The sequence below is a fragment of the Octodon degus genome, unplaced genomic scaffold (assembly GCF_000260255.1).
Source record: "Octodon degus isolate 3935 unplaced genomic scaffold, OctDeg1.0 scaffold00092, whole genome shotgun sequence".
Lineage (NCBI taxonomy): Eukaryota > Metazoa > Chordata > Mammalia > Rodentia > Octodontidae > Octodon > Octodon degus.
In genome coordinates, this window is record NW_004524668.1 from 8,572,576 (window position 1) to 8,584,551 (window position 11,976).

At 44.6% G+C, this 11,976-nt stretch overlaps 1 protein-coding gene across 4 annotated transcripts in view; it reads left to right on the plus strand.

The window, feature by feature from the left end:
- Positions 1-11,976, plus strand: part of Fbxo42 (F-box protein 42) — a 103,311-nt gene that overhangs the window by 84,716 nt on the left and 6,619 nt on the right. For all 4 annotated transcript variants that reach the window (XM_023722540.1, XM_023722541.1, XM_023722539.1 and 1 more), the window contains exons 5-8: positions 5,772-5,925; positions 7,230-7,340; positions 9,827-9,923; positions 10,517-10,573. In XM_023722540.1, the coding sequence (XP_023578308.1) occupies positions 5,772-5,925; positions 7,230-7,340; positions 9,827-9,923; positions 10,517-10,573 (419 nt within the window). The remainder of the gene's footprint in view (positions 1-5,771; positions 5,926-7,229; positions 7,341-9,826; positions 9,924-10,516; positions 10,574-11,976) is intronic.

Below are 11,976 nucleotides of genomic sequence, written 5' to 3' on the forward strand. Positions count from 1 at the left end.
TACGAGTGTGAGCTATGCAGTGACACCCTGCACACACCCAAAAAAACCACCCTCAAATGAGAATTTGGAATTGCTTCACTGTTTTGCCACCTTCTTTGCAAAATTAAACAAGATGCCTTAGTTCTGCCATGGTCTTCACATGTGCAATTTTCTTCCAGTCACATAGGAATTTGGGGAGGGGAGACAGCTGAACTAGTTAGCAGTTTCAGGGAACATTAATTCTGTTGCACAGGGTACCCATCTAAGGATCAGGTTTCCCATAGCTGCCTTTGGGGCTTGTGCCTTGCTTTGAAATTGGCTCCATTGATCGAATCTGCTCTACAGTTAGGAGGCCTTTGGCTTTTGGGGTATAATCCCTACAAGGGGTGACATTGGCTCTGAGGAGACACTTAGGGACCATGTCTGACCATGCCACATGGGTACGTTTGGTCCTGTAACACAGGACAAAAACCACATGGGAGCAACACCCTTTCCTTCCTGCATCTTTGTGTAGTTGCTAAACCTAGACTGGGTGTGGAGGCCCAGTGGCCTTCTGAAGGCAAGGCCAAGCAGTATTCAAATGAACATAAAGCCTTTATTTTATAAGTTTTCTTGGTGATGAAGTCTTTACTTCAGTGCCACATGACATAATCCCAAATTTGGAAATCCTGAATGATCAAAATCTCCAAAGATTAAAATTCTACCGTGCATCCAGCGATTGAGACTGGGCATGGTGGTGCATGCCTGTAATCCCAGCACTTGGAAAGCTGAAAACAGGAGGATCACTACAAGTGTGGTGAGATCCTGTAGATCCTATACTAAAAAAAAAAGAAAAATTCTAAACATTGAAATCTGGAAAAATTGAATGTTTCAATTCCCAAAGGAATAAGGGCACCAGAAGAGGAGGGAAGACCGGATTCTGGAGCTGTGGTTCGTGCATTTTCATTCATGTGCCACATGGCTGCATTGGTTAGGGGCGGCACGTTTCTAGAAACCTGGGAAAGCATTGTGCCCTGTGTGGCTGTGAGGATGTTTGCAGAGATTAGCCTGGGCGTTGAGTGAAGTAGGTGGGAAGGCTCCTGCTCCACATGGGTGGGCACTGCCCACTCAGTTGGTCAGCAGAGAGCAGAGGTAGGAGAGAGGTTTCTCTCAAGAGCTGGGCATCTTCTTAGGCTACCTCGGACAAAAGAGCCCCAAGCTTGCTAGCCTTTGGGCTCCAGGACACCACCATTGAGTTCTCAGGGCTCCAGGCTCTGGAGCTCAAGCTGAGAATTACACTGTCGTCATAGCAGTCAACACATAACGTTGATGTGGTGGGTGAGCACTGTGCATGTCTGTGAAAGTGCGGAAGGCAAGCATGGTGGTGCACTTCTCAGATTCTGGCTTCTTGGGAGCCTGAGGCAGGATGATTGCAAATTTGAGACCAATCTGTACAAGTTAGCCAGACACTGTCTTAAAATAAAAGGATCTGGAGACTGAACTCATTTCAAGGCCTGGGTTCAATCCCCAATGCAAGAGAAGAGGAAGGAGATTATAGGTAGTTCATCATGTTATTTCTGATGACTGTAGTCAGTTGGTCAGATTTGTATTTTTCCATTGCTGGGACAAAACCCCTGAGAGACAGTTTAAAGGAGGGAAGGGCTTATTATTTTCAGTGGGCTGTGACTGCCACCAGTTCAAGGCCAGCCTGGACTACATAATGAGACCTTATCTTAAAAAAAAGATAGATGATAGGATTAAGTGTCACTTGTAGTTATAAGGTCACAAATCTCTGTAACTCTGCACATGATTAATCAGCTAGAGTAATACTCAGTTTTACTTTTTTCCTCCCCAAGTACTGAAAATTGCACTCAGGACCTTCACACTGGTCTACATCCCTAGCACATTTTTTGAGAAGGAGTTTGGCGAAATTGTCTAAGCTGAACTTAAACTTGCTGTCTTCCTGCCTTGCTCTCCTAGAGGGGTAGGGTTATAGGCATTACCATTATGCCAAGCTTTGACTTATTTTTTATGAATACAGTTTGTTTGCTCTTATCTTTTATACCTGTATGAGTCATTATATACTTGAATATTTGTGCTGATGCTTATAAAAATGTTATTATTGCCTATTTTATCATGTAAACCCACCTATTGTGTAGTAAATGTTCAGCAAACAGTTGTTACTAAAGTATTAGCCATGGTAATAGTGATGATAATGATAGTCATAATCTCTCTAATAGTTGATAGTCACCTCTCCACCTTCCATGTGCCATCCATACACGGGCATGTAATTTATTTGTTTGTTTGTTTGTTTGTTTATGGAACTGGGGATTGAACTCAGGCCCTTGAGCTTGCCAGGCAAGCACTTATTCCACTGAGCCATCTCCCCGGCCCCAACGGGCATGTAATTTATGTAAGTTACAGTCTTGTCTAAAGCAGTGCTGTCCAATAGAACCTTCTTTCTTTTTTTAAAATTTTATTTATTTATTTATGTGTGTGCGTGTGCGTGTGCGTGTGTGTGTGTGTGTGTGGCCAGCTCAGCCCACCAGGGGGCATGAGCATGTGGTGCTGGGGGATTGAACCGCGGTCCCTGTGCTTTGCTAAGCTTGTTCTAAGTAGGTGCTTTAGGCCACTGAGCCATCTCACCAGCCAGAACTTTCTTTAATGATAAAAAGGCCGCATGTCTGTCCTTGCCAGCTTAGTATTCACTGGCAAAAAGTAGCTAATGGCAACTGTGTTGGACAGAGCAAGTATAAAATGTAGTGTTACCTGGGCATGGTGGTGCACTCCTATAGTCCCAGTACCCGGGAGGCTGAGGCAGGAGGATCCTTGTGAGTTTGAGACAAGCCTGTGCTACAAAGTGAGCTCAAGGCCAGCCTGAACTGCATAGCAAAATCCTATCTCAAAAATTAAAAAATAGGGGGCTGGTGAGATGGCTCAGTGGTCTAAAGCACCTACTTAGAACAAGCTTGGCAAAGCACAAGGACCACGGTTCAATCCCCCAGCACCACATGCCAGCCAGCCCTGCCCCCTGGTGGGCTGAGCTGGCCACACACACACACACACACACACACACACACACACACAAATAAATAAATAAATTTTTTTTAAAAAGCAGTGTTTTCCTTTAGTTTGATGATATATGTTACTATCTTTTACCCCAATACCCAAACTTTTAGGATGTTGTTTTGGCTTAAGCACCTTCTGGTATGCACAAGGTTCTGAGTTTGATTCCCCAGTACTGCCCCGCAAAAAAAAGAAAAAGAGAATGTGAATGTTTCCTCTCTTATGAGATGCATATTTTTATACTACATTTGTAATTTCTTTAAACCCAGAACTGGCAAATAGTGATTTCCCTTTTGGCATAAAATATTATTATTATTATTTGTGTGTGTGTGTGTGTGTGTGTGGCCAGCTCAGCCCACCAGGGGGCGGGGCTGGCTGGCATGTGGTGCTGGGGGATTGAACCGCGGTCCCTGTGCTTTGCTAAGCTTGTTCTAAGTAGGTGCTTTAGACCACTGAGCCATCTCACCAGCCCTCTATTTTTTTTTTAAGTGGTACAGCCAACAGTACACATGAAAGAGCAAACCTATAGTCTTATCATGTTAGCCATTGTTTTGGGTTTCTGTACCACGTGGGTGACTCCCACTGTATGAAGCAGGTACTTGTGCTGTTCCATTTAACAGATAAGAAAACTGAGGCAGAAAGATCTGATTGTTAACTGCCTCGAGGTTCACAGCTAGCTAAGGGGCAGGGCTAGAGTCTGATTCTATGGCACCAAGCTTCAGATCCTGTGCTCTTAACCATAGCTCCTTGTTTTACACTTCTTTTTTTTTTTCTTCATTACCAGAGATTGAACTTAGGACCTTGTGCTTGCCAGGCAAACACTTATTGCACTGAGTTATCTTCCCAGCCCTATAACTCCTTATTTTAAACCCCCACTGTTAATTGGTTTTGTTTTACAGTACAGGGGATCAAACTTGGGACCTTGTGCTTGCCAAGCAGGTGCTTGCTAATTGTGTTTTAGAACTCAGACTTTTTCAGGTTTTAGGATGATCTGTATACCTTTAAATATATCTGGTAGAGTATGGGGAGTGCCCTGTAATCAGACAAGTTCTACCTCAGCGCCCATGAAGAATCACGCTAGGCAGGCTAAATAAGGACTACATAGCCTTGACACTTCAGGTCAAGTTTTGTTATCAAATTATTTGGGGTGGGACAGAATTTTGAGGATTTGGGAATTTCAAATAAGGAGTTAAAGATCTATACTACATATACCCTCTCACAGAGGCCTTTGTCAAATGGAGTGAGTGACTTTTGGGGTTTTTTGTTTGTTTGTTTGCTTGGTTTTATGGCAGGACCAGGGATTGAACTCAGGCCCTTGTGCTTGCCCGGGAAGCACTTATTCTACTGAGCCATTTCCCTGGCCCTGTGAATGACTTTTGGTGGTGAAGCAAGAAAAGAGAGTTATGTTACATGCATATCCCCTCCATCCATACCCTCGTCCCTCCCTCCTCAGTGTCCTCTCTTGCCATTCTTGGCCCTGGGATTGAGCATAGGCCCTCACACTGAGCCACCTCCCCAGCCCTTTTTACTTTGATACAGGATCTTGCTGTGTTGCCCAAATGGGGCTTGGCTTGTTATGCTCTGCCTTAGCATCCTGAGTAGGAGATGAATATGTCATTCGTCGAAATTGAACTTAATACATCCAGCCTACCAAACATGCTGTAGAGCGTCAGTTGCTTACCAAGCATGTGGTTAACTTAGCAGAGGCTCGCTACTGCCACCCAGCATTTCAAGAAAGTATTGTTAGGACATGGCTGTAGCTCAGTAATAGAGCTCTTGATAGTAGCAAGTGTGCGGCCATGGGTTCAGTCCCTGTTAACAGGGAAGAGGGAGAGAAGGAGGGAGGCAGGCAGGCATTGAATTTGGGGTATGGTCTCTACCAAATGCATATCATTTTAACATCATTGTAAAGTTAAAAAAGAAAAAGTAAGTTGAACCATCAGTAAGTCAAATTTAAAAATTGGAGGCTATATTTAATAACTCAAAGTAGGCCTTTAGCCAGGAATAGTAGTGCACTCCTGTAATCCCAGCACTTGGGAGGCTTAGGCAGGAGGATCACTCTAGTTTGAGGCCAGCCTGGCTGCATAGTGAGTTTAAGGCCAGCCTGAATTGCAGAGCAAGACCCTGTCCCAAAAGACCATCCCCTCAAAAAAAAAAAAAAAAAGTTGCTCTCTCCTTTTATTTTATTTTTTATTTTTTTAAATCTCCCAAAGCCCAAGATTTTATTATTTTTTTTATTTGTGTGTGTGTGTGTGTGTGTGTGGCCAGCTCAGCCCACCAGGGGTCGGGGCTGGCTGGCATGTGGTGCTGGGGGATTGAACCACGGTCCCTTTGCTTTGCTAAGCTTGTTCTAAGTAGGTGCTTTAGACCACTGAGCCATCTCACCAGCCCCTTATTTTTATTTTTTGGTGGAGCCAGGGATTGAACTCAGGCCCTTGTGCTTGCTAGGCAATCACTTATTCTACTGAGCCATCTCCCTAGCCCCTCTCCTTTTATTTTAGGTAAGTAAATTAAACCTAGAAGAGGCTAAGTGACTGTCCTCTAACTCGGGTTCTCTGTGTTAATTATAAGAGATTATAAATAAGTGGTGATTTTCTCTCAGACTTACAAACCTAGTTTTGTCTGGCCCTGCTTTGTGAGGCTGGTCTCCACCTTTGTGTTCTCAGAGGGAAAGGTGATCTGTGCTAGCCTTGCAGCGAGTTGTGAAAGCCCCGAATTCTAATCACGATGTTACTCATTTCTCCTAGGCTCCTATCCTTCCCCCAAAGCTGGAGCAACTCTAGTTGTATACAAGGACTTGTTAGTGCTCTTCGGTGGCTGGACGCGACCAAGCCCTTATCCTCTACACCAACCAGAGAGATTCTTTGATGAAATACATACTTACTCACCCTCTAAAAACTGGTAAGTTACAAAAATAAGCTTCTTTAAAGCATTGGATTCCTTCTTCTCCTTGTTTGAAGCAGTCTGGCTGTGTAGGCCAGGCTGACCTTGGCCTTGAACTTTGACACCCTCCCACCTCATCCACGCTTGGCTTTTAAGGTCTCTCTTATATCATGGATCCATTGGAGAATTTGATGAAAAACTAACAACACTTCTCCCAGGCATGAAGGAAAGTGCTATATCCAGCTTTGGTCATGGTTTCAGAAGGTTTGCAGGGCCCTCATAGAACCATAAGTTCAGATCCCTTTTTTCAGCTGGGTGTTGTGGCGCATGCCTTTAATCTCAGTACTTGGGAGGCTGAGGCAGCAGGGTCACTGTAAGGCCATCTGGGCTATATATAGCAAGACTGTATACCTCAGAAGAGGAGAGGAGGGGAGGAGAAAGAAGGGGAAGAAAGGAGGAGGGAGAGGGGAGGAAAGGAGAAGTATTTGAGACAAATGAAAAAAAGACAAATGGATGCACCAGTTAGAGAAGAGGGAGCTCTTCCTTCAGCTTGGCTGCTAATTCCTCAAGAGTAATAGAAATCCCTTTGTACCTTTTTTTTTTTAAACGTATTTGGCACAGGGTCTCACTACGCAGCTTGGACTCGACTGTAGTGATCCTCCTGTTTTCAACCTCCCCAGTGCTGGGATTACAGGCATGTGCCATCACGCCCGCAGACCTGTCTTTTTATGTGGCAGCAGCCCTGCTACTGAGAGGACCTCAGGAAGAAGTGGCAATGAGTCTCCTACACATCAGCCTGAACCAGCCTTGTCTCTCCAGGGGATTGGTCTCAGGACCCTTTTTTTGGCTGGCTCAGGCTGCCTTAAAGGCAGGTCTGATAAGGCAGGGGTTGAAGAACAACTGAGCTAACCGGCAGACTCCTTTTCTCTGAGGGCTTGAAAGTTAACAAATATACCTCCAATTCCTGGTACCAAAAAAAAAGTTTTCAGGAAAGGCACAAACACATTGCCCCGCCACCAACTCCCTTTTTGATACTGGGGATTGAATGCCGTATCTTCATACTGAGCTCTAGCCCCAGGCCATTTTTTGAGACAGGGTCTCACTAAGTTGTCCAGACTGGGCTCTAACTTGCAGTCCTCCCACATCAGAGTGCTAGGATTACCAACATAAAATACTACACCATGTTTTATGCTCCCATGTTATCCCACTAACATCTTTACTCGGGGTGATGGGATTATTACTGTGAATGGAATTGTTGCTTGCTTTACATACAGTCAGAAGCACATGGTGCTGACTTCTTGGTTTTCCCCTGTTTGCATTAGGTGGAATTGCATTGTAACGACCCATGGGCCACCTCCCATGGCCGGCCACTCCTCCTGTGTGATAGATGATAAAATGATTGTCTTTGGTGGCTCTTTAGGATCCCGACAAATGTAGGTATATTTGTTTGCTCCATTTTAACCTGACAGGTCAGAAGAATGAACTAGGGGCTGGAGCTGAGCTCAGCGGGGGAGTGCTTGCCTACTATGTGTGAGGACCTGGATACCATCTCCATTACTGCAAAAAAGAACAGAAAAAGAAAAAGTGGGCTGGTGAGATAGCTCAGCGGTCTAAAGCGCCTGCTTAGGAAAGCTTAGGCAAGCGCTCAGGGACAGCAGTTCAGTCCCCAGCACCACATGCCATGCCAGCCGTGCCCCCAGGACAGGCTGAACTGGCCATAAAAGAAAAAGAAAAAGTGGATTAGTCAGGGCCAATATTCCTAGCACAGTTCTAATTAATCCAGTAGTTATGTTGCCCTAGCACCCTGTCCTGTCGTCCCTTAATCGTACACCAGATAGGTTGGGAAATTTACTGCATAAAATTAAGGTTGTATTAAAAGTAGTTCTGTTTGACGTTTCACTGGGATCACATTCTGATGGAGCCTCTACCTCGTCTGCTGTACTGTGCCTACAGAAGACCACTTTCCAGAAGCAGGGTTATCCAGCCCAGGGCTGTAGGGGCTGTAAACAAGGAGCACGGTGGGCAGGACAGGTGGTAGTGGCGGCTCTCCAAATAAGATGGGCTTGGAGGATGGACAGGCACAAGAAAACTGTCATGTGTGATCTGCTTCGGCAAGGCATTTTTGCCACCCCATCCTCTCCACCTCTGAGTATCACTGGCCAACACAGGCCAGAGGCAAGGGCCAGACAGCCTGTCTAGTTCACCGTGCATCCTTCCAGCCATAGCCCCAGAAGTGACCCTTTTCCCCTGGCCTCTGGAGTTGATGGACTGTCAGCAGTAAAGTTACTCAGACCCAAGACTTCTGTCAAAGTACTCCCCATTTTCCTACTTTAATAAAACAGTCATGGAGACACTAAAGAAGCTGTCCTCCAGTTAAGGACAGTTTAACTTTGGACTCTTTTATTCATTTAATGTGAAGAGGGCCTCAGAAGCGACCATAAAGTAGAGACTGCCGTCCAGGAGTCTGTCCTTGTTCTGGTCTCTCGAGAGTTGGAAATGCCAGTTTGTCTTTGATCAAACTGCAGCTTTCATTACTATTGTGAAGTTTCTTTTTGTAGCCAGGATCAATAAAGCTTTTAACTCCTGGATCAGAAAAAAAAAAATAATAATAACTCCTGGATCAGGATAATGTTGCATACCAGCTACCTTTTGAATCTTTTTTTTTTTTTAAACTTTCTTTTTTGTTTTTGATTGATTGATTGTCTCTTATTTTTTGAGACAGGTCTTGATTGGTAGTTCAGATTAGCCTTAAACTCACTCTGTAGCTCTGGCTGGCCTCAAACTCATACCAGTCTTCCTGTCTCATCCTCCCAAGTGTTGAGCGTACAGGCACGTGCCACCACATCTGGTTTGGCTTTTATTTTTAAAAGACTACATACAAGCTGGGTGTGGTGTGTACAATGGCTATAATCCCAACACTTAGAAGACTGAGGCAGGAAGGTGGCCAGGAGTTCGAGGCCAGCCTAGACTATATAGCAAGACCCTGTCTCAAGAAAACAAAAAACCTACATAGAGGCAGACAGGGTGGTACACCTCTGCAGTTGCAGCGCTCTGGAAGGCTGAGGCAGGAAAATTACAAGTTTGAGCCTAGCTAGGGCAACTTTACAATTTAGCTAGATTGTATCTCAAAATTTAAAAGCTTAGGGATGTAACTCAATGCAAAGACCCAGCATTCAGTCCCTAGCCTCTCCACCCCCCAAAATATACAGCTTGATCTATAGCTATTTCTTGCTATCCCCAAATACTTAGTACTTTATATATCATTGTGTGGCCACTGACAAGATTCACACAAGGCCTATGCTCAGTGGCAAGGGCAAAGGTTTGAAAGTCTCAAGATGAGTTCTAGGGGTACCTCCTTTGCGGCCACACAGCTGAGGGGAGTGGGCACTCTGTCACCGCGATAGCACGGTGAGTGCCTGTGCTGTCTGGGGTAACAGGGAGGGAAACCCCAGAGCCGGGGAACCTTCTGTAGGATCTGCCACCTGCTGGCGGGTGGGGTGCGCCTGAGAAGGACTGGATCTTCTATCAAGATGAGTTCTAGAGACAGTAGAGGAAGAAAAATAATGGTTTAAGTGCTAGCTGTGGACCTGGCACTTTGCTGGATATATTATAAATGTAACTTCATTTATATCAGCTTTTTAGAGTAACAGTGTTTATACTTAATAGATACAGAAACAGAATTATAGGAAATTAAGTTTCTTGTTCAATCTGCATACTAGGACTTAAACAATGATCTTTTTGGTTTTGAAGCCCCTGAACTCTAGGGAGTCATTTCTGAAGCTTTCTCTACTCCAGACCATCTCTGAGTGTGGAAAGGTACAGATTTGCCAGCAGGGCACAGGCACAGGGACTTCCTGACCACTGCTGTGGTCCCTAGAATCTTCCAACATCCTGATCTTTCTGTCCTTATCTCACACAGGAGCAATGATGTCTGGGTCCTTGACCTTGAGCAGTGGGCATGGTCCAAGCCGAACATCGCCGGCCCCAGTCCTCATCCTCGAGGTGGTCAGTCTCAGGTGCTTAGGAATTAAAATAACCATCCACCAAACACTGTAGCATCTTTCAGTTAGAACAGGAGAGGGAGGAGGGAGTCAGGTAAGATGCCAGTAGGCCCTGAGCCAAAGAGAATCTGTCATTTTGTTTTTGCTGGTATTTAGTTTTCAGCTTCTAATGGTCATATTATTTATAGTAGCTTTATATTATACCTCTCTTCAGAGTATTTACTTTGCTGTTTTTTTGTTGTTGTTGTTTGGTTGGTTGGTTTTTTGGCAGTACTGGAGATTGAACTCAGGACCCTGCGCTTGCCAGGCAAGCACTTATTCTACTGAGCTGTCTCCCCAGCCCACTTTGCTGTTTCATTTCTCAAGCAACGCCTAGATTTTATGTGGCTGACTTTCATTTTTAGTATTTGAACAAAGAACGTATCCACTTGGGAATTACCAGTAATTTGTTCAAGGGATCCAAATTGACAGGCTTTGGAGAAATACAGACCTTCAGGTAACTAAAACATTCCATTTAGGAGCTAGGTATACTGTTTTGATATCACAAGCATGGGAAGTCACTTATTAATGTATGTCATGTAGGTTTACTTTAAATTTCTTCTTCCCAGATTGTCATCGACAATGCGACTATCTTAATCCTTGGAGGATGTGGAGGTCCCAATGCTGTGAGTATTGCTTGTGTGGTCTTTCCATGTGTATGCTGCTGAATATTCAAACCTGCTTCTCTGCCTTACCATGGAAAGTACACAAGACGGGGCTGGTGAGATGGCTCAGTGGTCTAAAGTACCTACTTAGAACAAGCTTCGCAAAGCATCAGGGACCGTGGTTCAATTCCCCAGCACCACATGCCAGCCAGCCCCGCCCCCTGGTGGGCTGAGCTGGCCACACACACACAAATAAAAATAAATAAATAAATAAATAATAATAAAGAAAGTACACAAGACTTTCTATAGCCTTTTCATTAGAAAATACCTTGTTGGGCTGGGGATATAGCTCAGCAGTCTAAGCACCTGCCTGGCGAGCACCAGGACCCGGGTTCAGTCCCTAGTACTGCATGTGCTGGCCACTGAAACGAGGCATTGGTGGCACATGCCTGTAATCCCAGCGCTGTGGAGGCTGAGATAGGAGGATCACTAGAAGTCCAAGCTGCATAGCAAATAGATAAAAGATTAAAGAAAAAAAAATCCTTCTGCCTGGGGGACTGCCCCTTAGCTCAGTTCTTTAAGTGCTGCTTCAACAAAGCAGTCAGTCTCAGGTTGCTGTGGTTCCATCCCTAGAACTCAAGCCAGCCAAACCTGCTCTGAAGGCATTTGTTTTAGTTTTTTTTCCCCTTCTTCTTCTTCTTCTTTTTTTTTTTGGTGGGAACAGGGGATTGAACTCTCAGGCCCTTGGGCTTGCCAGGCATGTTCTTATTCAACTGAGCTATCTCCCCAGCCCCCCTGAAGGCATTTGAAGGGGAAAAAAAAAAGAAGGAATGAAAGAAAGAAAATGCCTTGTCTACCCTGGCAGATAGCCTTTCATTAGAAAATACCTTTCTATTCTCACTGCTCTTTTGGGGAGATTATGCCATGCTGTTAATCAGACATTTGTCTCTCTCTCTCTTTTTTTTTTTTTTTTTTTTTTTTGGAACCGGGGATTGAACTCAGGCCCTTGCCAGGGAAGCGCTTATTCCACTGAGCCATCTCCCTGGCCCCATTTGTCTCTTGATTCATATTTTGATATTCATATTTTATATCCTGAATATTCATATTTTTCTTCCTCTTCTTTGAGCTTTAAGGTTTACAGCTATTCTTTTTTTTTCTTTCAAAAGGCCAGTTAGGGCCAGGGAAATAGCTCAGCAGCATAAGTGTCTACCAAAAAAGAGAGCCCAGTCTATAGCAGGTGGGTAATTGCCCAAGTCCACCTGGAATTCATATACACAAATGCAGTTTCTGCCAGACATAGTGGCACATGCCTGACATCCTAGCACTTCAGAGGCTGAGGCAGGAAGGTCACTGATTTCAGGGCCTGGGCTATATATAGTGAGACCTTGTTTCAAAATACAAAACAACAACAACAAGAAAAAGAT